This window comes from Prosopis cineraria, unplaced genomic scaffold (assembly GCF_029017545.1).
Source record: "Prosopis cineraria cultivar Desert tree isolate PC_DT_omini unplaced genomic scaffold, ASM2901754v1 PC1, whole genome shotgun sequence".
NCBI lineage: Eukaryota > Viridiplantae > Streptophyta > Magnoliopsida > Fabales > Fabaceae > Prosopis > Prosopis cineraria.
Window position 1 is genome coordinate 39497895 of NW_026555332.1, and position 27177 is coordinate 39525071.

Consider the following 27177-nt stretch of genomic DNA (forward strand, 5'->3'; position numbering starts at 1 on the left):
GCCAGCTAGTAGCAGTTAAAGAGGAGCTAACACGAGTTGAAGCTAAAGATGGTCCAGTTGAGCTCGAACTATGAGTTACGACTAAAGCTCTGAACGATACACGGGCTATTTCGAATGATAAGCTCTATTCTATGTCTAAATTCAAGATGGCCTTTAGTCGACATCAAAGCTTATCTGATAAGCTGGACTCAGCTTTGGCGACATAAGATACTATATGTACTTTTTGTAAATAGTAGACATATATACTTTACTCTTCATTTTTCATTCTTTATTCTTTAATTTATACTATTCCTTGTAACATAATTTTTATGAAATAAAGAGTAAAATTCTTTTATTGTATGCTCTTTGTATTCCCTAAGGCCAGTCTAGGCCTCAAGTCCTTTATTTCTTTATTCTTCAGACTATATTACAATGATGGCTAATACTTCTTTAAATATTTTCTCTTTATAACCTATTTGTACATAGTCTCATTAATACTGGATAAAACGTACATGTTTCCTTTAAGTATTTTACTTATCTTGAATGATCCTTCCTAATTAGGTGAAAATTTGCTGAGCATTTGGTCTTTAGGACTAAGTGGTAACACAAGTTTCCACACAAACTTGTCCATCCAAAAGTATTTCTTTTTAATTCTTTTGTTATACATTCTTGAGACTTCTTTCTTCTTCTGGGTAATCATATGATCCAGTACTTGTAAACATATTTCATCTAATTGAATTAACTCATTCATTATAGTCTCATTGTAGTCCTCGGAAGGTCTTTCTAGATTGTTCGTAATGCGTAAAGAATAGACTACTATTTTCATAGGCAATATAGCTTAGTGCCCGTATGTTAAAACATACGGGCTCATGCCCATGGCTTCACTCTTTAACGTCCAGTATGCCTATAGTGTCTCAACTGATTGCTTAACGAAGAAGTTAAATTTTCCTGATGGCTCCCCCATATGATCCCATACCACCTTAGATCCATCTGACTCTATCATTATCACTCCCCTTAGGCCAACATCCCATCCCGAGGGTTGTTTGCTATTTTTTTTATATTCTGCTAGTGGGTGTCTCCCAGGTGGTCCTAAACTACTTTGGAACCATTTGAGCTTTTGATGCTCTACCCTTCTGAGCCAACATCCCACATAGAAGACCTGTTCTTGTTGGATCTAGTCCCATACTGTCCTTAAGCTTTCCTAAGTTACTTCCTCCTTATTCCAAACATTTCAGTGTCTCACATATCTCTGCTTACCATCATTTCTCTTGGGCCATCGTTTACTAAAGTTTATCTTCACCATATTGACTGTGACAAATGATGGGAATTGGTCCTCGTCTATGACCATAAATTCCTCCTTAAGGAACTTAAGAACTCCCTTATTGATCCAATCCCAATATGCCTTAGTGCTATGACTCCACTAATGATAATACTTACAGTATTCCTTTCCACTCTGCTCCTCTTTTAAAGGGGTTTTATGATCAACGGCTAGGGAGATAAAGTTTTTTTTAAGAGGAAATTGAACATTTCCTCAATTTTAGTTGTGTTAAAAGTGTACTGAATTGCGTTCATCCTTTTAGGAATCTCTTTAGCCTTTCTTATCAGAGCTGGGCATGTGTAGTTGCCAGCATTTTTTAGTTCTACCACCACTATGTTAAGGTCCCCAAAATAGGTTTCTGCTGTAGTCTGTCGGCGATAGTCCTCTTCCTTGAGCAGTTCCTCATATTCCCATACTTTGGCCATGAGTTTATAGAAATCACAAAATTCCATCCCCTGAAATTTCTTTCAAAGCTTTATATCCATTCTTGCTTGTGCTAGCTTGACGAATTCAATTTCTAGAAGCGGCACATAGCACCTGCTCCTTAGTCATTTGAACCTTACCAAGTATTGGTCTGCTGTCTCCCTAGCTCATTAGGTGAGCTTGCAAAGTTCTACTATGCTGACCTCTGGCTCTGCCTTATAGAATTGGATATGGAACTTTTGTTTCATTTTCATCCAACTGATGATTGAGTTGCGAGGCATCAAAGTGTACCATGTGAACGTCGGGCATGTGACAGTGTTCGGGAATAATCTCAACTTTAAGTTGGCGAAGTTCTCGTAATTGGAAATCTCCCCATGTTGAATTGTTGAACCTCTCAATGTACTCCAGCATTAATTGCATTTCGTCCCCTAAGAATCACGTGAAGTCAGGGATCCTGTATCCTTAAGGGTACAGGTTGTCCCTATCTATATACTCTGGATATGGCTTTAAGAAAGTGGGCAGCCAATTGGCCTCAGCCTTAGTCCATATATATCTTGGATAGCTTCCCTCAAGGCCATCATATTCAATAGTTGGTTTTGAGATTGTTTTGATACTCCGGGATCATTACCATGCCCACTGAGCTACTTGTGCCGAGCTCCTGTAAATAATACAAAGGATTATTTAAAGGATTAGTGTGAGTAAATATTTGAGGGTTAGGGATATCCCTTACAAGCAGGTAGCCTCGAGGGCTAACACCTATATTGATTCCTGCTTGATGTCCTCCATTCGGCCGTAAATGTAAGACTGCTTCTAGAAAAGTGCTTTTTAATTATGCGACTATATTCTTCATACTATCATGTAGAGCCTACATGATGATATGCTATCATTCCTTCTCCCTACATTCTGACATTTCCAGGGATAATGTAAATAATCTTTGGTTCTCTTCCAACTACTTATACATCCGGTCTTGAATTTCCCAAAGCACTTTTGCCACAAACTGTTGGATATGATCAGTGGGTTAGCTTGTCCACTTCCTAGCTTTGATCCAAGGCTTGTGCTGCTGCTACCAGTTGACATCGATACTATGTGCTCATGATGTTCAGCCGCTTCAACATCAGGCGTTAAGTGTTTTGACCCTACGTGTGTAGAGGTCCCTTCTGGTTTATGAGAACTAGCACCTATTTCATCAATCCTTTTATCTTTTCACGTCCTTGCCATCTTTTTTACACATGTCCCACCGGGCGTGCCAAAAATTATTCTTGGTGAACAACAAATATCAGGTGTGCTAGAGACGTTAAGTCTCAATTGATAACAAAAGAGTCCCGAACTTCCTTATCATAATTCACTCAAATGTAAAAAGATACAAGACTTTAGTAAAATAAATGTTTTGATTTTATTGAAATACGAGAAGCTTCAAGTCTAGATTGAAAGTAAAACTAATTGATAAAATTAAGGCTACAAGATGTAAAAGTGTGAGTCTTTGATTGAGTGTTGACTCTTTTTTTCTGTGTCTTTGTCTTCTATTTATAGTGTTAGAGTAGTGGTAGCCTCTCCCTTAATACCTAACATATTTTGTTAAGGAATTAGGGATCTCGCAAAACTCATGACACGGTCTTTATTTTGAGTTTTCCATTTTTGACAATTAGCCCATCTCACCGAGATACTTAAGCACGATGTCTGTAGATTTAAGAATTACTCATTTGTGCCAATAGTCCAATGCTTGTAACTGACAGAATTTTGGTATATTTATTTTATCATGGCCTTTATTGAACTTTGATGCCAACCCTTTTGTTTATATTAGGCCTGACTTTTCATTACTCAGCCCAACTGACCTTATGACTTATCTGAATGATGTTTTATATTTTAGCCTAAACAAAAACAAATTAAAAGATTTTTGAGAATTCAACAAGAAAAAATAAATTAATATAAGCACACTTAGAGATATATAGAAAAGTGGAGAAAGACATAAAAATATTATGGAATATGTGAAAGCGCCTAGGCAATATAATATGGTAACAATGACAAATGGGTTCAATGGCTTTATTTGGTCAATCATTTTTCCCGTGAAAAAGGGGACTAAAATCCAAAACAAAGAGAAAAACATGAAAAGGAACCAATGGTTAAGCAACCGTTTAGTTCATGTATATGTTTTGTCATGTATGTGTTACGAAAATCTCGTTATATAGTACTTAATTAGAATGACCGAAAAGTCTTCATAAAAAAAAAAAAAAGAATGACCGAAAAGTCATGATTAATTTACATTCGCAAACGTAAGGCTCGTTATATATGTATTATCAACCCATGCAATAATAAAAACTTCAATTAATAGGTAGTTCTTTTTCATGAGAGCACTACAAATTATTAATTAAGATCTAAACCAATTCCTTATACAATTTCTGTAGATGTGTAAAATGATATATAAAATATGGGGAACGTTGAATGCAACACAAAGCTTGAAACTACGGACTTCCAATAAATTAAGCTTGGTTTGCAGCCAAAATGTGTTCAAATGAGGTTATTCCACGTTCTGAGTGTTGTTACCAAAAGTGAATTGAAGTATTCTAGATAATAAGAATGAAATATGTATATGAATAATGTAGAGTTTAAATGTGTGTATAGTGTGTGTAATTAATTAATTAATTATTATTGGTGAAGGTGACAACTTGATATCAAACCAGCAATGGACGGGACGACAAGAATTTGATGTGGCATTATAAAAAGAAAACATGAAAATGTACATGGAATGGAAGAAAGTAATCTTGGGTTGTTGTATATATTAGTATATGATTTAGCATATACTCTGAACTATAAAAAGAATATTACCAAGATATAGATGACCTGTAATTTTGCTTTTAACAAGTACTTAGAAATTCAAATTGACTTGCAGCTCTATTAATAATGACATGGTCTTTTCTGCAGTCATAGCCTTTTGACGATTTTTTTAAGGTGAACTAGCTCTTGACAATCAATTAATATCAATCGATGAGGAATAGTGTTGCCAAAAAAAAAAGGATAATTATATTGTTAATTGGAGGCTTTGTGTCACCTGTCATGCACATATATTTTTGCAGGAAGTGTTACATCAATAGTTTTATGAGTTTTATTACCAAGTCAACAAGTCTCGAGTCAACGAATTTTGAATGAGACTGTAATTAAGTTCTTTCTAATTATATTAATGGTACTTCAACTCTGATTAGCTAGCTCGAGATAGCTTTAAAATGGGGTCACACGCATAACTTATAACGTCCACGTTCTACATAGCATCTACCAAATAATTAGACATAATAAAAGTTGAACAAAGGAAACGCGTTACTTGAGTCAAAGAATACAAATCCTTGTACTAGGCACTGTGTCCTGTCATGTTCCCATCTAACAACCGGATTTAAATACTATGGGTGTCTCAAATTTTCTCACTTAGCGAATGTTCACCTTTGCAGCCATAAAATGCTGTCAATGCTTAAAATTCATGAGTTAAAGCATGATTTTCAAGATACATTTCAATCATTTCTCTGCATTCATATAAAATGTTGGATTAAAACATATGATATAGAAAAAGTTGGAGATGTGACTAGCATTCTCTTTGTATCTTATGCTAACATCTCTTGTGGCTATTTGATTAAATCGATTATCTTTATAGCATCACGTGAAACACTCATTGGATGGGAGAATTTGGGACACTAGTCAAATCCAGATCCTCTAACAACCTGCTTGTTGAAAAAGGAAAAAATAAATAAAAATGAGCCGAAGATTTTTGTCAATTAATGTCTTGTTTAGGATACTAAAAGGAGGAACGGGCCTTATTGTGGATGAATAATGGGTTTAAACCCATCAAGGAAATAATTAAGGGCCCAATTACAGGCCTGAGTCCTTGAACTTGACAATGTATCCATTTGGCATAATCTCTCAATCGAGGCCTTCCTTCTCTCACTTCTCCGTTTTTTCCATTATCAAGCTGTCATTTGCTCTTCAAACTAACTGCTTAGGCGACAGTATTAGGCACACAGCGCTTTGGGATATGTGAAACTGAAACAAGCCGCTCGAGAGAGCCATTAGTTCACGAATTTGAGAAATTGGCTTTTAATGGCTCCATATATGAGCATAAATAGCGTCATTTCCTTCCCGATTGACGGGACCTACACCTCCAAGAGGAAAAACCTGAATATACGTGGAGCAGATGTTGTCTTCCTTGTCTTTGATTAATTTTGGCGGAGGAGCTTTCTTGAACCACTGGCAGAAGATCACAACAGAAACAGAGATTCTCCAGGCAATCCCTCCTTTTCGTTCTTACTTTTGCTTATTTCTTACTTATACTTTGGCTGCATAATGCCTGATCCGTCCCCCCCCCCCCGCCCGCATAATATCTGGTGCGTTTTGCTTTGTTGTCTCCATTTCACAGTCGATTTGTTGCCCGTTCTTCCCACAAATTGTTTGGCCTGCTTTGCTTGTTTACTTATTCATTTTGTGTGCTTTTTGTCTCCAATTACTGTTCCTTTTCACCTCTACATGACTAACAATGAGCAAGAAAGATAAGAAAAACATTTTTGTATCTCATCATTCAGCTGCAACTCTGTGTGTGTGTGTAATAGATTTAGTGATGTAGATGGTATTAGACAAAGTTACATTTCCCATCGTATTCTAAAGTTGGTACCCAAAGGAGATTAGAGTATTCCGATATCGTTGTTAAAGGCTAAGGCTAATTATCTAGCTGTCTTCTTTTCACGTTTACTAGCAGCTTCAAGCTCACAAAGTTGGCAGTAATGTTCCTTTGATTCTTTTAGTAGATGGTTGGTGGGAAATCAATTGACTCTTATTGATGCACATGAGAGTTTATTTCCTGTTTTGGTAAAGTAGTTCTGCAGCCTTGATCCTGTCTTTCAAGACAAACTTGATTGATGTTAATACATTGGCCTCCCAATAATCATAAAATAGTGATGATCAAATAATAAGCTGAAAATAGCTGAGTAATGTAATATGCTTTCCAATTTTACTGTGATAGGATGGGCCGTGTACATTTTGAATGGTTGGTTTGGTTCATTGAATGGGAGGTTCCTCATTCTTTTTGTACTGCAAGGGAGGGCTCTTACTATTGCATGAAGAAATTATTAAATTTGGTAGACTCTTTTGCTGAGACTGTAGATGATAGATATAAATGATGCCCAAAGCACAAGGACAAGTGAAATAATGGCTACTATCATTAATGGCCCTTTGATCTTAGAGGGGAAACTCCATTCTAAGTTTGATGTGCTGCTGACCAAGACCAACAACCACTTTCTATTTTTTAATCATTTTTTTAAATAACTTCAACATAAGGCGGCATACGATGATGTGCCCTATGCATGATCTAGCTAAAGGCATGGCCAATGTTTCCTTGATGATCAAGTAGTTTTCTCTTTCTTCTTCTTCTTCTTGCTTTTGGATGATAGTGTACTCTGGTGTAACAAATGATATTCCATTCATGTCAAATTCTAAAGTCATCCTTCTTATCTATCTTTGCTTTAATTTTTGTCTATTTTATGCCTGTATTCAGCTTTAATTTATTCGTGAGCTAACAAAATTAGCAAGATGTGTTCACTGTTGATGTGAACTTTGTCATAGTTTAATTACATGAATATGAAATTAATATCTGGGAACTTTATTCTTGACCGTTTCCTATTTGATTACTATATTAAGAGTTTGATTCAAGAAATAGATATCTCCTTCTTATTTGATTGTTATGAACAATCTAAATTTATGACACTTAAACTCCAATTGACTGATTGTTCATACATATAACAATAAATACCAAATATATGATCAGGTTATGCTATCTAATTCCAGGGAGTGAGAGATAGTAACAAAGAAAGGGTGGGATACATTCCTTCTGTCTCTTGGATCATCTCCCTTCCTCTTTCCAAATTGACAGGAAATTGTAGGAGAATTTGAGAGGATCCAGTGTGATAATTCTAAATGTTATACTGTGGTGCATCACAAGTAGTGTTAATTATACAAAATTTTTGTACTATCATGCCTTTTTGAAATATTCTCTGGCCTTATCTGAGGTGGCGCATTATACGCGGCCGTGGTATGTATGAGTGAACAAGGTGAATTCAAAAGGGTATTGTATGTTCAAATAAATAATCAATTGAATTGCATTATCTTGGGAGCAAACCGTAGAAGTCTATGCAAAGCGTCAGCTGTGAACTTCCTCGCGAACAAATGGCAAATATGAGTGGTCCTTCCGTTGTACTTACATGTGCTTCCATGCCTTAGCCTCTCCAAGAAATCATAGGTTATATGCAGTCTCATAAACCGTGATGGGTGGATCCCACCTTTTGACCAGTCAACCCAAGTCAAAGTCCTGTTCGAATTGGTCTCCCAAAACTTGATGCTAACGAAAGTGGGCAAATAGTGCTCATCCCCACAACATGAAGCCACACAATAGCTCTTGAACACTGGAAAATATTGGTTGTCGGAGATGATATTGATGGCCAGGGATCGGTCTATTTGGAACCATTGCGAGCCCTTTTGCCACTGGTTAAGCCTAATGAGTGGCTTCATTTTGGGACTGTAACGTCGTCGTCCTCCCTCTGCACCAGGCAAATTGAAGGCTTCCACATAGTTTATGGTTGAGTTCATGAGATAGGTGTAGATAGTGGAGAAGTTGAACAGAGGAATGCATGATTCTGAGAGAAGAACGAAACGTTGGTTTGAGAAGTCAAGCAACGCATTAGCTAGTAGGCGTCTCTCTGCCTCTATCATGTCAAAATTGCCCCATCTCACAACCTGAATGCAGATTGAAAGATAAAAATAAAATGAAGGTTCAATTCCAAGAAGGAAAAGAGACGCCAATCCATATGCGTGGGCTATATGGATACATTTTGGTATGGATCTTCTAGAAAGCTGTGTGCTATTCTTAGTCTATGTTATTTCTATCTAGAGTTGTTTCATGAGAGCAACGAAGTAGGCAGAAAGGGATTAGGAAAAGTAGGCTATTGAAGTGGAGAATATAATTCCCTCAGAGGTGGGAAAGGAGTGGAATTGAAGGAAAGAATGGAACGATTTGTTTCCACTACCAACTTGTTAATGTTAGGGATGGATTTGTGGTTTTAAATGTCATAATCTTTTATATAAAAAGTTGAGTTTTTTTTTTAATTCAATTTACTTGCATTGAAATTCGTTTTTTGGATACAAAATGGCAAGCCGAAGCTTGAAGAAATTTACACAGACTTGCCTGTGTAAGTGAATTATAGTAAAATACTGTCTCCGCGTAGTGCGTATGTGTATGTGTATGAAGTTTGTAATAGTTTTTGCTTTTTGTGATAATAAAGTTTTCATTTTAAAATCTTCAGGCGAAAGTTTAATTGAGACAAAATTTGAAAGAATTCTATCTCCTTTTTTCCTTTTCTATAACATGATTCAGACAAGTGGGAAAGTTACTTGAGAGAATGATAGATATGTTTTAAAAATATCAATTAATTTAAATTAGATTATAAGTGTCAAGTTTTAAGAATTTATAAATTTATCACTCAATTTTATTACTTCGTTATAATAATTTTGTAATTTATTTTTTAAAATTTAACATAATTAAAAATAAATAAATTTATTTTTCTGTTAAAATTTAAAACATAAGTTATAAATTTATTATAATAAAATTACAAAATTGATAGATAAACTTGTCAATTATTAAAGTTTTGTATTTGAAATTTAATTTAAATTTAAAAGATTTCTTTATCATTCTCCTAAATTACTATTGTCACATCCAATCACACCTAAAAGAATCATGGGCAAATAATGATAATGATAATGATAATCACACTTCAGAGAAAAGACACATTTCATGTTGGAATTATGCTATGCAGATTTTTTTTTTTGGACCAAAAAATATTGTGTAGATTTAGTTGATCAATCTTGTAGTAATGTTTTATTTAAAAAAAAAATTAATATGAGTAGGGTCCCAATGGTCACTATGATCAAGTTATGCTCTAATTTAAAAAGCACTTATAAATATATTTACACATCATTCATTAATAAAATCTTCACATTACAATAAAATTTGATCATATAATTTTATAGGTTATGTGTTAAATTCTTTATCAACTAAATTAACTTTTATGGGTAATTTTATCTCAAAGAAATGGGGATTTCAAACCCCCTTTTCCATTTGGGTTGGCCAATAAGGCAATGACAATGAAAAAGAAATTAGACTTTTGATAATTTATAAAGTTCATAGAAAAACATATGCTCTCGGAAACATAAATTGTCCTCCCAACGGGCCACATTTTTTTGGGCCAAACAATAGGCCACATATTTGAACCTCACAAGTAAAATACCTATTATATTATAATTAATTAAATGTTGTCTACAATTGTTCGTGGTGATTTCTAAATTTTATAATTAAGTGTTTCAATAATAACATATAGATTTTTAAGAGTAAAATATTCTAATTAATAATTAAAAAACTTTCTCATTTGTCTTCAAGAGATTTTTTTTATTAAATATGATCATTAATATTTTCAAAATATGCATGTGCGTGTTTGTGTGTTTGAGCAAAATAATTGATTTAAACTACTCAACAACTGAACCACATTGGTTAGAAGAGAAAATAGACCTAGTGTCAAACTTTGACAAACTAATTGGTTTGGTTTTGTATCGTTTTTTTTTTTTTTTTGCCCCCCAAAACGGAACAAAACTGAATCTATTAACACACGACATCAGGTAAGGTCTGGTAAAAATATATCCAGAATAAGACTTTGCAGGCTTAGCTATAACATCCAATGATCTTAACAATATACCAACTACGAAGATGTGATGACCTAATAATTAGGATGTTCCATAAAATTCTTAATAGAATGTCAAACCCTTCATGTGCAGATGTTCGCACATTAAAAAGTTAGTGTTCAGGTTCATGCAGACAGGTGCAACTTAGAAATTTTTTTAATAACATGAAGGATCAGGACTCAAATATTTTATTGTAGAAGGATTTGCTCAGATTCCCAAGAAAGAATATGCACAAGGAGGAAAGAAGAACGCGAATGCTAAATATACTACAGATATTGAGATTTGAAAGCAATTTAACTATTATTTAATATCAATGAAAAAGACACACAAACACACACAATAAAAAAATTAATTGATAGGTAACAATTAATGCATGTAGCTAGCTTAATTTGGATTAACCGTACTTAATATAAACACTGAATACCTGTATCATTTAAATTATTAAAATTCATATTAATATTTATTAATTTATAATTCACTTAAAATTAATAAATGAGTGAATATAACTGAACCATTAATCTAAATTTCAAAAACTCAAATGATACAAACATTCAATACTTGTGTTAAGTACAGTCACTAAATTTAAATCCTAGCTAGAGTGGGTTGATGGAGTTTTGTGTGGCAAATAATTACCTTTCTTTTATTCTGTTTGGTCTTTCTCTTGATCGACTTCTACTGTGTAGCTCTGTGTTGTTTTTAGTTATATGAATTATGTTCGACTCAAAAAAAAAAAACCAAAAGGAAAAAAAAAAAGATTGTACGTGTATTATTAGAGACTTGACCGCCATTGTCAAGCAAATCACACATCTCACATGCTACCTTATAAGACATTTCGTGGGTAATGTCCACTAAATTAGGCGTAGAATGAGGTTGAACTCCATTTTTCATAACATCAAAATATTACTAGTTTCTTTGTGCATTCTCATTGAAGTTGTGAAATCCCCAAAGCTAAAATGAATTTGAGATGACTGATAGGCACTCATACTAATGGAAAAGAGTTATGATTGCTTAAATATAGAGTTTTCATTTCGAATCTGTCTAAACACAGAAAATATATTTAGGAGCACAATTTTGATTTCAATGACAATGCTTGAATTTGCCATATTCAAATAGCTATATTAAAAAAAAGACTTGAGATCAGTGATCCTCCGGAAAAATACCCCAAATCAGAGATATCTTCTAGGGAGGTGGAAGAAGAATTTCATTAATACCAATTACACTTTAAGTGTATTGGGAGCAAACAAGAGCTGGCGTATGTATTTTTTATGTATTATAACTTAATTTAATATAGTGCATGTGATCCATTTGGAAATCTGACACTTCGAGAAACTTCTTCATTTTTACTCAAACAGGTCCCGATTGGAAATTACGTTAATAATGGGATTTTAATGGTCCATTGAATGGAAACAACACAGAAAATAGAATTACGCATGCTAATTAAAAATTAATCAAATGCAAGCGAAGAGGATTAATGGCATGATGATGATGATGAACTGACCTTGCTAGGGATTGAGCGACCATAGAAGACAGATGTTCTGGGGAGTGTTTGGTTGAAAGATGGATGGGAATGAACATAGATGAATACAAGCCTTGATCGATTCCTTGGAAGAATCTCTGCCACAGAGGAGCCAATGGAAGAGGACCTTTTGTCAGAAACATGAAAGCAACCTTAGGGGTGTGTCTGAAAGGAACTTCCTGAGTCCTAGGAACCCTGGAAGCTCTCCATAGCAACTCTTGATCACTCATATTATTCAAGAAATGATTCAACCCGTCATGCTCTGTTGTTAAGGTAGGTTTTGCTGTCTGGTTCTGAATATTTATGAAGCAGGGTTGTGTTTCTGTGGTGTGGTTTAGTGAAGAAACATTGATGGGTGGGGGAGAAGGAGAGGGTGAGAATCCGAGGAATTGGTGGATGTGGAAGTTGAGGAAGAAGTCACTGAGGTAGAGAGTGATTCCGATGAGAAAAACAGAGCCAAAGAGTAGAAAAACAGAGAAGCAGTGAAGAAGATAAGGGGATTGAGGATTGAAGAGGCTGAAATATGAGACTCTGTAAACACGTTCTTGCTTCATTCTGGAGACCCTGGGGGAAACTGAAGGATGTTGGGTTCAAGATTAAAGGGATTGAAGTATTGACTTTAGAGAATAGAAAACTCGGTCAGTTTCCATACAAGTAAAAGTGTTCAACGCTAGTATTTATTATAAGCTGAAACACGTAAGCCTTCAATACTCTTGATTTAGAATTAGTCTTTGTAAAGAATAAAGAAAGCACTTTGGCTGAAATTTCTAAAAAAAATACCAAGGGTACATTTGAGTCCAGCGTAAAACATCTCACGTAAAGTAAAATTAAGTTTAATAATTAATATAAAATATAATATAATGATAATTTAAATCTTGATATTTTAAGTTAAGATGTCTTGTATTCTTGCTCTCTTCATTTATTTATACTTTCCATTTTCTTAATAGGTTTCACTTTGAATATAATGATTTGTTTTAATTTAGTGCAAGCAACCATGTGTTGAAATGCTAAAAGCTGGAATTTTTTATTGATTAAATGTTCTACTCCCTCCATCCCTACATATAAGATGATTTTAGTTGAATCACACAAATAAATAAAATTTAATTATCTAATTAAAAGTATAGCAATATTTTAATTTTGTCTCTAATTATTATAAATAAAAAATAAATTTTTTTAAAGTAAATTAATGAGAGTACTTTTTTTTCTTTCCAATTTAATAAAAGTATCATGATCCATTTATTAAAAAAACATGCTAACAATTTTTTTATATTTAAGGACAAAAAATATTAAAGAAGACCTCTTATATGTAAAGACGACGGAGGGAATATATTATATTTCTAATTAAAAGCTTAGCAAGCAGGACAAAGGGAAATAGCCTAACAAAATATTATCTTTGTTTTAAATTATAAAACACTTTTGGTAAAGATTTGATATTACAAAATAAAATATACTTTATCAAAGATAAAATTTCATAAATAATATTTTTTAATATTATCCTTCACATATATTCTCTCTGTTTAATATTTTTTAAAAATAAAATATTAAATAAAAAGTATTTTTAAAAATTTATATTTTAATTTTGAAAAAGTAATGTTATAAAATATATTTAATGAATCTTATTAGTATATATAATTTTATTTAAAAGTGTCTTATAATTTAAAACACAAAGAGTACTAAATATCAAGATTAGTAGGGCTATAAAGAGTCAATGCCGTGGGCAATTGCTTTTTTATACTCATTATTTTGTTTTAATTTTTATAATTTACTATATATAATTCGTTATGATGAAAAGTGGATTGAAAATAGAGTCTTATACAGAATTCAGTTTTCATTATGTGGAATTCCTTGAAAGGGGGTCACGGCATTGACATTAACGCAAACGTGAGGTGTCTCGTATGATAAATTATTTTAAATGGTGATGGAAACTGGCTTGATACTTGACTGGGTTTTACATGTTAAAATGTTTCTCGACGTTGGAGGACTTTAGAAGGTTTTATTGAATTGAGTGGCACATTGACATAATTTTTATTGATTCTTCAATAATTTTAATTAATTTTTTGATAGGTTAACTTCATAAGTCAATTAATTTAGTGAATGGCAAATCACTGATCTTTCAACAAGACCCACAGATTAGTTCCATACTTCCACGTACTAAACAAGGCCCAGAGAAAGCTCGTTTAATTCCATCAATGGAAGTGTACTGTGAAATGGCAAGTGGGAACCCTTGAAACACTGGGCTTTGTTTCTGGGCTTCTGGCCCAAAACTTTTGATAATCTAAAAAAAACTCCCCAAATTAATTTCTTTAACAAAATAAGTGTATCGGAGTTTTTACTTTTTATACATCACAGGACATATCAATGACAAAAATTACGTACCAAAAAAATGACAAATATATCAAAGAGAGAATGGATTTGGATCCGGTTACTCACTTAATTTTACTTACTCAATGAAGTCTAACATGATAAAATGAAACTAACCAAATTTTAAATTTTTGAAATAAATGACATACTTGAAAATTGTCTTAAATTTTTTGAGAGAGATGTAACTTGATAGTTTTTAAGCGTTGATGAATTTAATAACTATAATTAAAATATTGATTGAATGAATAAATTTATACCATTTACTGAATTCAAATCCAAAAATAATTGTACAATTATAAAAAGGGGAAAAAGAGTACAATAAATTCTACAGACTAGCACTAAGTCAGCTGAATTGCATTAACTTCGGCGCAAACCTAAGCAATCTATCCAATGCATGAGGCGTAAACTTTCTTGCAAACAGATGACACACATCCGTCTTCTTCCCATTATACTTACAGGCTCTCCCACGTCTCATCCTCTCCAAGAACTCATGAGTTATATCCATCCTCGTAAACCTCGCAGGGTGGGGCCCACCCTTGGACCAGTCAACCCAGGTCAACGTCCTGTTCGAGTTGTGCTTCCAGAACTTGATGCTCACCAGCGTAGGCAAGTAGTGCTCGTCGCCATAACACGGGGCCCTACAGTGCCTTTTGAAGACTGGGAAATATTTCCGGTCCGACACAACCTCAAGGGCAAGGGCTCGATCTATTTGGAACCACTGAGAACCCTTCCTCCATTGGTCTAACCTGATGTGAGGCTTCATTTTGGGACTGTAACGTCCTCGTCCCACAGGACCAGGCTTATCGTAGGCTTCTACGAAGGTTTTGGAGGAGTTCATGAGATAGTTGTAGATGGTGGAGAAGTTGAACAGAGGAATGCATGATTCTGAGAGGAGAATAAATCGTTGGTTTGAGAAATCAAGCAGTGCATTGGCTAGCAACCGTCTCTCTGCCTCAATCATGTTCATATCACCCCACCTTACAATCTACATATATATGTCGAGAAGCGGGTCAAAGACAACTCTTTTTTCATTAGAAGATAAGACGTTGGTAACTAATTCACAATTTTAAAAATTTAAAAAAATTAGGAAAAACCATAATTTCTTAAAAAACTATATAAGCATCTTAATAATGATAATCAAAATTCCACTGTGTCATTTAAAAATAATAATAAATGAAATTAAGGTATAGTTAAAAAATAATTATAAAACTATTTTAATATTTTTTATTTTGAACTAAGAAAGACTCCTAAAAGATGCATTGTATATACATAGTGAAGGATAGGTTCAACTCCATAAAGGAATAGAAGTCAAGTTTGGCCTATGATATATGTTTTATTTGGTGTGTGCACATATACGTATGTATATACGTATTTGTGAACGTTTTGTACGAATTTTGTGTTTAAATATAGATTATTGATTGATGCATGTTAGAGAAAGAGTTGGAGGAAAGGAAGGAATTGAGGAAACGTTGATAAGAACGTGGAAAAGTAGGCTTTGGGAGATGGAGAAGAATAGAATAGAATTCTGATCTCTTGGGGTTGGAAAAGGAGTGGAATCAAAGAAAAGTATGTAACGGAAATATACTGATTGTAAGGGCAACCTTTAATTGAAAGACACGAAAATACGAAATATATATGTTTGTTGGGACACCAGATGTCGACAAAATAAGATTAATTTACAAAATAAATTTGAAATAAGTTGAATCCTTGGAGAGTGATGCCATCAAATTAAATAAAGATTTTGAAAGTATATGTCAGAGTACTCATTTGCAGGCTTTGGCTATATAGGTTCTAAATTATCTTACAAAAATTCCATTTTGCTGACCTTGAAAATGAGATCATGCTCCAGATAGATTTATAAAGACATAAGAGGTTGAACAACCTAGCTAGCAAATAATTTTTCCCTCTGCTATTAACAAATAAGAGCAGTAATTAGACAAATGTTTAGTAATCATATATCTAGGATATATATATATATATATATATATAAGCAGAATTCCAGTCTCCAGAAACGCCCACGGTTTCCCAACTAGCTAGGTCATCCAAGAAGAGAAGAAAATGTGAATAATGAATATGCTTCTATATAATAGTCGTTTATCAATCGAAAATAGAAAGTCAAAGCAAAATTCGTTATAATTGAATCAGACATGCATGAAAAAGAGACATTCTAAAACACAACAATTGTTCGCACTTGCAATATATATTATTGGTAATAGCGCGGCATTGTCTTTCTGTACAAATTATTTAACCTATAGAATCCCCAGCTCACGTCTAGAATTTAACGACATTGTTATCCAAATCACACACATTCTATACCTTTCTCGAAGTCATTTCTATTCTATGCACTAAACTAGGCGTTTCATGCGGTTTAACATATTTTCGACTGATGAAAAAATCGTTTGCTTTCTTTTATGAATCATTCTCATTATTAAGACCATGAACCCCTAAATTAAGTGAACATCAATAAATTGACAATAAAAGGTGATCTAAAAAAAAAAAATATCCCTGATCAAATTCTTTTTGTTTGTTTGCAGGAGAATCAATGAATACTTATCACACTTTGAGTATAATATCAGAAAAAAGAAAAGCTAGTCCTATGTATTGTAATGCATGACATCCAATATTAGAAGCTAATTAATGACTTAAACTGGAGTTTCTTGGAAAACAACAGTTACGGATTCAACGAAAACGAAACGAAAACCAGAGACAGTACTACAGCATGTACTGTGCGTGTGCGTGCGCGTGCGTGTGCGTGTGTGTGGCAATCAAACGTGGAGAATATTACTAATTACCTTGCTTGGGATTGCACGGTCATGAAAGACTGAAGTTTCTGGAAGAGTCTTGTTGAAAGACGGAGGGTAATGGACATAGATGGAATACAAGTCTTTATCGATTCCTTTGAAGAATTTGTCCCAGAGAGGAGCCAACAGAAGAGGACCTTTTGTCAGAAACATGAATGCAACTTTGGGTGTGTGATTGAATGGAACTTCCTGAACCCTTGGAGCCATTGAAGCTCTCCAAAACAGCTCTTGTTCGCTCATATCATGCATTGCCTCCGGAGGTTTCAAGAAGTCTTTCAAACCTGTTCGGGTTATTAAGGTTACTGCTTTCTGATTCTGATGAACATCTAACGACAACGACGTCTTTGTCCGATTTGAGGAAGAAATATTGATGAGGGTCGAGATTTGAGATGGAGGTGAGAGGGATGGATATGGCGATGAATGTTTTAATGAAGTGGATGGGATGAAGAACTGTTGGATTTGAAAGGTGAGAGAGGGGTCTTTGAGGTAGAGAGAGAGAGAGATTCCGATGAGCAAGCCAGCGGCGACGACCAGGAAAAGAGAGAAAAGAGAAAGGATATAATGGAAGTGAAGAAGATTGAAGACGTTGAGAAATGACGGTGCAGAGAAACGCTCAGACTTCATTGGAACAGAAAGGAGAAGAAAGACCAGGAGTTGCAGAGGAAAAGGGGGATTGAAGGACGATGATCGCGTATGGGTTGTGTTGGTGACTTGGTGGAGATATATGGATTAATAAATAACTACATTTGTTCCTGAAGACATAAACTATTAATTGATATTTGTTTTGATTTTTAATTTAATTTTTTAATGCTTATACTATTATTTTAAAAACTAGATCAAATTGAATGATTGAATCGTCAACCAGAATTGTTAATGAGTTAGTTTAGACAAAACAAAATTTATTTTTGTGATTGAGCTAGATTAAATTAGAATTGAGCTATTATTAAGTTGAAAAGCAAAGTGATTTTTAGAAGATTGGACAGTTTTAAATATAAATATTAAAAGAAGTTTAAACAATTTTAAAAGATAGATTTAAAAATTAGATCTTTACTAAGTACTAACTTTATTTTTAAACAATTTATATGCATAAAAGATGATTTGAAATCATTTTTTATATTTAATAGTTATAAATATAAATATAAATACTTTTAAATTTTTTTTCATACATAATTTAACTAAGATCCATCTCTATTTTATAAGCTATAAAATTATAATTTATAATATTATTAGTTTACAATCATGTTATGTTATTTTATTAACAATTAGGTATGCTATAGATTTATTTCTTATATTTATTTTATAGATGCATTTAATATTATTTTTATTTAATTATTATATAATCAGTCTAACCAGTCAGATCATGAAATGAAGAATTGCTAACTTTTTTTATTTAATATTTAAAATGACTTTTAAAACATTTTGGGTTATACTGAATGAGGCTATTGAGAAAATTCAATTACTTTCTTCTTCCTATAAAAATTCCCTCCCTCCAACTCTCTCTCCTCCTCTTCAATATCTTTTTGATATTTTTAAATTTAAATATTTTTGTAAAAAAATATCTTAAAAAAATATTTAAAGGAAGAAAATTGTGAATCAATGAATTGGTTGGTTTACGAAGAGAGGTTCTGTCTCCCACTTTGTATGGGAGTCGGTTTTTCTCCTTTAAAAGAAGTTTCATTTGCCTCTTCTTTGAGGCAAAGGGAAATTTGAAGGTCCAAATTTAATATTTTTATTTTTATTTATTTTTTAAAATAAAAATATATAAAAATTATAAAAAATTTTAATAAATATATAGATAGTTTAAATTTAATATTAAAATTTTTTAAAAAAATTTACTGTTCTATTTATAATATATTTACACTGTCTAAAATATATTTAAAAAATTAATTTAAATTTTTATATTATATTTAGACCATTTATATTAAATATGAACTATTAGATTGATGAGTATATTTATTAAAAATTTTTTAAAATTTTTATATATTTTTTATTTTAAAAAATAAAAAATAGAAATATTAAATCTAGACTATTCAAATTAAATTTAGATAGTTCAGATTTTTTTCTGCCTCAAAAGAGAGGCAAAGGAGGCTTCTCTCAAAGAGAGAAGCCGAGTCCCTTCGCATGGTACTCTCCGGCATCTTATATGAAAATGAAATCTTATTTTATCTCTTACATTAAATGTTTTTTATTAAAATAATTATAATTATTGTTTGATTCTTTGGGTAAATAAATAATCCCTCCCTTCAAAATGTTTAAATAGTAAATAATTAAATTTTTATAGGAAGAAGAAAGTAATGAGATTTTTTTGGCCAGCAAAGTAATATTTAAATAATTAAAATAATTGTAATTAATGTTTAGTTGTATTTAATAAATATTTGAATTTAATGAGATATTCATATTCATTTCTGATTAAATTAACTTACTAAATAATAATGTTAATTGTTTTCTTGAAATGAAAGTTAAATAAAAATGTATTGCCCAAAAAAAATGTCTTATAATTTTAAATGAATAATTAATCATTATATTGCAACACGTCATCCATGTTTATTCTAATAAAAATAATGTTCGTTACCTAGCTAAAACTTGATATGTAATTATTTTTAATGACTTTAATATTGGAATATATTATGTGTTTTAATTTTTTGCCTCTTTTTTTATTATTATCTATGATAGAATCAATTTATACTTATTATCATATATATTTCATATGATATAATGAGAAATTTTTGCATAATCACAATACATTACATCATTCATACTCTATCAAATAAAAATATACAATGTCAAATGATTATCGATATAAATTAATTATGTTATTAATGATTATAAAGAGAAAACAAATAAAGAATTAAGAGGCATTCTATTTCAAAATAAAATAAAATCATTAAAAATAATAACATACAATATTTTTATTAGATTAAACTAGTGGTATAATGTTATTGGATAAAAAATAAATAATGTAGTGCACGAAATTCATGCAAGAATTTCTCCTAATATGATATGCTTTTATCTTGAATAGAGTATAAATAACGTGCTATATCATATCCATATAAGCATTTCTCAATAGATAATTAAACTATTATTTTACTCGTAATGGATGAGTTAAAAGAATAGCATATTTAGGGATTAAAAACTAATTTCACCTTCAAACTATTGGTTCAAAAGATTTTAAAATCCTAAACTTATTTTTAATATAATATTTTTTAGGGTCCATTTGGCATTTATTCTATGGTTAAAAAGGGTAAGTATCTTGAAACCTATGACAAATAATATTTTATGATGGTATATTGTACGTATTTTAATACCCAAGTAGAAGGCTGGCCGCAAAGAATGCGTTTATAATTATATATAATTTTTTTATTTTAAAAAAATAGTAGTTTGTCAACCATCTTAAAAGTTGAAAAAGATTTTAATAGAACTAAATTTAGAGTTCAAGACCTGCAGCTTACAACGCGTGGCAAAATTAATACCATAGGGGGGGGAAACAATTTAACTGAGCGCGCATGGCTCAAGCAAAAAATATATATATATATATATATATATATGTATGTATGTATGTATACCTTCTTTGTCTAAAAATATAAAATATTTTTTAAAGAATTAAATATTTAAAATAATAATATATTTTTAATTTTTTAAAAATAATTATTATTTTTTTAAGCGTTTCTATTGTTATTATAAAGGGTTTAATAAAATTAAATATAAAAAAGATTAATTTAAAAATAAATAATTATTTTAATAAAAAATGAAATTTAATTAAAAAATGAAAGGAGTATATTTTTTGATGGCTCAAGCAATATTTTAGCATATGAGAAGTGAGATGAGAAACGGGTCAACTTACGGGTTGTGGCTTCACATGCGGCGCATTGTGAGTTGACAGGTGCGGATTAGAGAGGCTTGCTTTTTGGCAACCATGGATTCACCAATGGTGAAATGGGAATTGACAGTAGAGTCGAATGAACGGCTTGTTTAAACTCCATAATTATCATTAGGGTGAATTTAAAATTTAGATATTTAAAACATAAAAATGAGTTTATAAGGACTAATTTTAATGTGTTAAGGGCTTAAACAGGCAAATTTAATTGGACTTATTTATTAACTATTAATTATTATGCTAATATTATTGATATTTTTTAACATTATTGATAATTTTTCGAACACTTAATAATTATTATATTTTTTTAGAATTGAACTTTGCATGATAGTTTGGTTGGTTTAATTTCAGATGATAATTTCTTTATCCAAACTTTAAAAAAATTGTTTGATTTAATTTAAACAAGAGAATGATTTGATTTATGTTATGCAGGCATGTTAATATTTTTGACAAAAGAACATTTTTACACTTATACAATTTGAGAATGTATGGTTTGAATTAAAAATTTATAAATTTTAATATTTTTATTACCTGAAATAGGAGTTTTTTTTTGGCATAATCATGATGCTAATGCTGCTACTAATGTTTAAGTGTTATTGTCTTATTAAGGTTTAGAGAAGAATTACTTGATTTAATTAAATTTTAATAATAGTTAATGTTTAAGTTTGTTAATATTTATGACATGAATTTAGAATTTTATAATATTTATTTTTTTCATTTTATGTATTTACTAAAAAGAGCAAAGATATTAAAAAAAATAGAAAATGGCTTGAAGCTTGTAGGACTGCCCTGAGCTCATGAGGTCAAGGGTTGAACTTTGTAAAACCTTGTTTGCAAAAACCCACCCCTTTTAAGCCCAATCCATCAAGGGACAGTTTTTCAAGATTGAGATGACCTATTTTTCCATCTCTAATTAACTAGTATGAGCTAAAATACTTTGTTCATAAGGGTTGGGAATTTCCTAGCCCAAACCAGTAGGCAAGCTGGCCCACCATTCCATGTCTTTTTTTAATCATTTTTTTAAAATATATTTTTTATAGTTTTTCTCTTAAATATGAAATCCTATTTTATTTATAAATTATTTATTTAAATATCAATTTTAAAAGTCTAAAGCAGTGAGAAAAGAAAACAGCCATATCGCTTCAAGTCTAAAAATCCATATCACCATGATTGTCTCCCCTTTTGTCTATTCTCACACCCACAATCATATCTTCTAATCAATCACTTGTTGCCTCCTTTCATCAATTCCACGTGTTGTTCTTGATTTTCCAGTTAATTGACTTCCACATTTGAAGAATCTTGACCTTCTTCCCAGTTATTCCGCCACTATTGGTCAGGGTTAAGGGAAAGAGAGAGTAATTTTTCTTTTTTTTAAAAAATCTGAATCATTGTTGACATTGAAGATCTAAGTGACATGTGGCTGCCAAGGATATATATTTTTAGCAAAAAAAAAAAAATTCAATGAGCAAGTTAACAGGGCATTTACATGGATGTTATGTCTACGCATGCATGGGACTTAGTCACAAGCTTATACTAACATCGGTATGTGACGCATTAAAGGCAAGACACACATAGTTAAGTTTTTTTTAATGTTTGAGAAAGGGAATGATTTAAAAATTGAGTTCATGATATCAAGTGTTTCTAAGCGAATACTTCGAAAGTAAAAATGACCCTTAATTCTTTTTATTTTTTAATTATGAATTTCATATTTTAAAGTGACTCTCCCTTCTTCTTTTCACAATGGAATAATTTTGTGCCAAAATCTTTCCATTGGAATCATGAAAAGATTGACTTCCATAACCACTCCATCAAGCTCTTTATGCCTTTGATTCTTCTGTACCATAAAGGGCCTTAATGTGAATATTATGATGGTTTATAAAACAGTCAAATGAATTAGAGCTTGCATAGGTGGCAGATGAAAGGACAGAAAAGGAAAGAATATATATAATAGTTTAATACAGTGTTTGGTTCAAAAGAAATGGACTGAACAGATTCTAACATAGGGGAGATAAAAAATAATAATAATAATAATCCTTCTAAATCCAACCATAAACAGCAAAATGTAAAGAAGGTGAGGTTATGTACAGCAGAAAGAGCGCTTGCTAGATGTGGCGATTGGCGAGGGAGATGTGTGAACTAACTAATATCATATATTTGATATGCTTCTCCTTCTTAACTAACATGATTGATTATTCATGCCTCATCCATGATTAATATACCTATTCATCACGCTAATGCTCCAATTCTAATGCAAATCACCATCCACTTGTTAGATGATTTTCTGCTGCAAGAGTTTAAGGCAGATTATAAGGACGGAGAACTGATTGTTCGCTTTTAACCATGTTTATTATTATTTTTTTATATTTGTTGAAATAAGAACACGGGAGATATAGTCCCATCCCATTCTCAACTATCTTTGGGTTTTTTGTCAAAAGCATGTTTAAATATCTTTATTATTATTATTACTGCTAGTACCATTACCACTTAAAAGAATTATTTTATATTATTTATTTAAAGTAAAAAAATTTGTGTGTTAATTTTTACTTTTTATTGATGAATTCTTTCACGCACACACATGTTTGATCTTTTCCACAAAACAAAGTAAAATGAAAATGAAAAATTAAATAAAATAAATGAAAGATAATATTTCCTTTTATTTCAGAAGAATAATTCAAGAAATATTAATAGTCAATAAATATTATTGCAACCAGAAATTTAAAAATAGGCAAATGGGATGAGAAATATTTCTTATGTTAAAAATTGTGTGTTTTGTTTATCCATCAATTTGGTTTACATAATCAATTGCTTAGTGACTGTCAAGAAAAAAGTCACAATATTTAATTTAAAAAATCATGTAATAATGATAGTTATGTCACGTTGGAAGATTCTATTGACAGTCCATGAGTACTTTCTTTAAATGAAGACAAAGACGACTTGGAAGAAATGCACGACCACATACTTGGAAAAAGAGAAAGCCTATCGTATTAAATGGTGCATAACATCACAATGAGCGAATGACACAAAGGCAATAAAGTACAAAAACATCATGCCAATTTGAGGAGCCAAATGGAAACGAAACCCAGAAACCAATTTGCAAAATCTTGTTCAATCTGTATTAAATTTAAATGCCAGTGTACAATACATCTTATTCTCTCAAATATACAAATAAACATTAAACAATCGCAGAGCACAGGCGCAGGGTTATAACCTGCGAGCTCAGTTAATTAATAACATGGATTGCTCAGAAGACTACTGTGTTCAGAAATGAGAAGCATTAAGGCCTAGCAGCATAGGTGCAATCTGTAGCAAAGGACGAAGAGCATCTGACATAAACTTCCTACCAAAAAGAAAGCACGTAGAAGAAGCGTCATTGGATTTGAGTCTATCGGAAGCAGTGCAGTTAAATCTTGTTTGGTTCAAGAACTCAAGTGAGACCCCAGCTCTTCCAAATCTCCCAGGGTGTGGCCCACTCTTGGACCAATCGACCCAAGTGATGGATCTGTTCGAGTTCTCATGTGCGCAACACTTATTGATCAAAGTGGGGATATAGTGCTCATCCGAGTAACATGGAGGACTGCACAGCTCATTGAAAATGAGATAGTACTTGGTGTCTGATACAATCTCAATGGCCATTTTTCTATTCATCTCGAACCATTGAGACCCTTTACGCCAATCAGAAATTTTTATTGTGGGTGCCATCTTGGGGTTGTATCTGCCTCTTCCAGTTTTTCTTGGGTCATCATATGAGGCTACAAAACCATGATTCGCATTAACTAAGAAGTTGTATATTGTGGTGAAGTTGAACAGAGGAATGCAGGTCTCTGAGAGTAACACAAATCTCTCGTTGTAGAAGTCAAGCAGGGCGTTCGCTAAGAGGCGTCTCTCTGCATCTAACATCGAAGGTTGTCCCCATGTTACTGTCTGTAATCGAAGAACGACACGAGGAAAAAGTATTAGGATAAAATTTAAAATTGGCTCTGGCAATGCCTTCGTGATTTTTCTTCTCCATTCAATCTTTCATGCTTTAAAATATATATATATATATATATATATATATTCTTGCACCAATTAATCTATAAGGACACAGATTGTTGAGTTGACTGATTTCTGTTTAAATGACACCAGTTAATTCACATTTGCACAGATTTAGCTTACATGTGACGACTAAATGTATGAAATTGAACTTGGATACGTAAGCTTTAGAAGTATGCAGTTCTTGAATTCATGAAATCAATGTTCTCCTAATCAAGTCTCCTTATGAGTTATGAGTTAATCGGCTCTGTGGTTTTGACTTTAACGATAAAATGACCATGTTAAAAGCATTTCAAAAGATGAGGGTTAAATTATTAAAAACGAAGAACAAAAAAATTGAAAGACGGTCATTGCATTCCACTGTACATAACGGGAATGTTTCTCCAGGTAAAGAGAAAGAGTTGGAACTTGCCTTGCTTGGAATTCTTGTTCTGTAGAAGACAGAATCCACAGGCACTGTCCAATTGAACAGAGGATGAGTATGAACATATATGGTGTACAGCCCTTGGTGCCCTTTGAAGAACATCTCCCACAAGGGGGCAAGATGAAGGGGTCCCTTCGTCAAGAACATGAAAGCAATCTTAGGAACATGCTCACCCTGGAATTTCTTCCTTTTTGGAACCATTAAAGCTCGCCAGAACAACTCTTCATCATCCATATTGTGCATGAGAGGCTGCTGGGTATATGACCCAGATCCGTTCAGGCTCGGCTGAATCCATGGCTGTGGCGGAGGCAGTTCTGGCAGCCCTGGTGGTGACGAAGGGAAAAGTTCTTTTAGGCTGAATGAGAAGCTTTTGAAGTACACACTGATTGTGACACCTAATGACAGTCCTATTACAAAGAAAAGAAAACGAAGAAGATAGGTGAACGGTAACTTGGAGCCTAGAAGTTGGGCGACAAATGGAGAGTGCTTCAGTTCATTTCCCATCTTGAAAGGAGTGATGGGAGGAACTAGAAGAGGTTTAAACAAGATGGGACAGATTACTTATTTGTACAAGGCTCTAAAACCACCAAAATGACAAAGAAACGGAATTTAGATTTGGATAGACAGGCTCCTAGCGAAATTAAGATAGCATGCATGTGTTCGAATGGGAGAGTTTGAGTCCCGTCAGCGTTTCTTGAGCATCACGGAAAATCTGGATGCTCGTCCAACGCACCATCCTCTCATTATTAGTAAAGATAAAGCTAAACCCTCTGTTAATCTAGTCAATATTGACGCCTAATTCCATGTGCAGGTGTAGTAATACTGGTTTTATCATAAATTATTCGGGATCGTAAATTATTAAATAATGTAAATTATGAAAAATTACCAGAAAGATGAAGCGTGCATGAAGAATGAAGATGGTAGTCTGCCAGCGAAATTACTTGTGCCGCTTGGTCAAGAGGGATCTGAGCTCTCACTTTGACTCTTCCATTTTACTCTTCCACCAATAGTATGATTTCAAGGGGAATGCAAAGCAATAATCAGGCGTGATTAAAGGAAGTTAGGAAACAAAGTACATCTTGCTTCCTCCTAAAGGATGCACGTGTACGAGTATGTTACAAAAAATAATCTTGTAAGTTAGAACTCAGAAACAGGAGCCTAACAAATAGACTAACTGCAGTATAATAATGAAAAGTTGACCCTGGATTATAGTACCTTCTTTATACTTTGGCGACTTTATCTTTCAATGATTTGATGATTTCTGCACTTGACTCTAGGCCCATTCTCACTTCAGAAATTGGCCAAGTGTAATTGACGGAGGAGAAGAGGAAGAAAAGATGGTGTGCGTTGGGTGAAAAATAGCACAGACCTTTCAAGGCCAAACTCGAGCTCGGATAACTGTTATAGCAGCTCTGGTCTTGTATTCTATGGCTGCTAGTGCTTGGTCTTTTGGCAGACAGGTTGCTTCTATTTCCATTTCAATGACTAGGTTGGAGGCAGGGACGCTTTGATGGCAGTTTTCAAGAGAAGACTCCAACTCTGCGCTCTATAGAACTTTCACTTAAGGATATTAGCTTGTGCAACAACCTGTCGGATAATTGCTCTCAAATGTGAGAACATCAATCCACCAAAAAGCCGATTAAGAATAAGCCCTCACGTAATTCAACAGGGCCGACATTTGCGTGCAGCTGT

General features: G+C 32.7%; 2 protein-coding genes and 1 pseudogene across 2 annotated transcripts; all 3 read right to left on the minus strand.

The window, feature by feature from the left end:
- Positions 1-7548: 7548 nt before the first annotated feature.
- Positions 7549-12615, minus strand: LOC129293922 (glycosyltransferase BC10-like; annotated as a pseudogene).
- Positions 12616-14622: 2007 nt separating this feature from the next.
- On the minus strand, positions 14623-17832 carry LOC129303168 (glycosyltransferase BC10-like). The gene is made up of 2 exons (XM_054942321.1): positions 17147-17832; positions 14623-15339 (listed from the first exon to the last, which is right to left on the minus strand). Exons 1-2 carry the CDS (start codon positions 17777-17779, stop codon positions 14698-14700), a joined length of 1275 nt encoding a protein of 424 aa, XP_054798296.1. The 5' UTR covers positions 17780-17832; the 3' UTR covers positions 14623-14697.
- Positions 17833-24128: 6296 nt separating this feature from the next.
- On the minus strand, positions 24129-26212 carry LOC129293100 (glycosyltransferase BC10-like). The gene is made up of 2 exons (XM_054930906.1): positions 25474-26212; positions 24129-24950 (listed from the first exon to the last, which is right to left on the minus strand). Exons 1-2 carry the CDS (start codon positions 25987-25989, stop codon positions 24288-24290), a joined length of 1179 nt encoding a protein of 392 aa, XP_054786881.1. The 5' UTR covers positions 25990-26212; the 3' UTR covers positions 24129-24287.
- Between the last annotated feature and the right edge of the window lie 965 nt (positions 26213-27177).

Bases quoted from the DNA above. Each gene is read 5' to 3' on its own strand.
- LOC129303168 (XM_054942321.1), bottom strand. From the start codon at position 17,779: ATGAAGTCTGAGCGTTTCTCTGCACCGTCATTTCTCAACGTCTTCAAT. The intron at 15,340-17,146 runs GTAATTAGTAAT...ATATATATGTAG, and splicing joins ACCGTGCAATCCCAAGCAAG to ATTGTAAGGTGGGGTGATAT.
- LOC129293100 (XM_054930906.1), bottom strand. From the start codon at position 25,989: ATGGGAAATGAACTGAAGCACTCTCCATTTGTCGCCCAACTTCTAGGC. The intron at 24,951-25,473 runs GCAAGTTCCAAC...CTTCGATTACAG, and splicing joins GAACAAGAATTCCAAGCAAG to ACAGTAACATGGGGACAACC.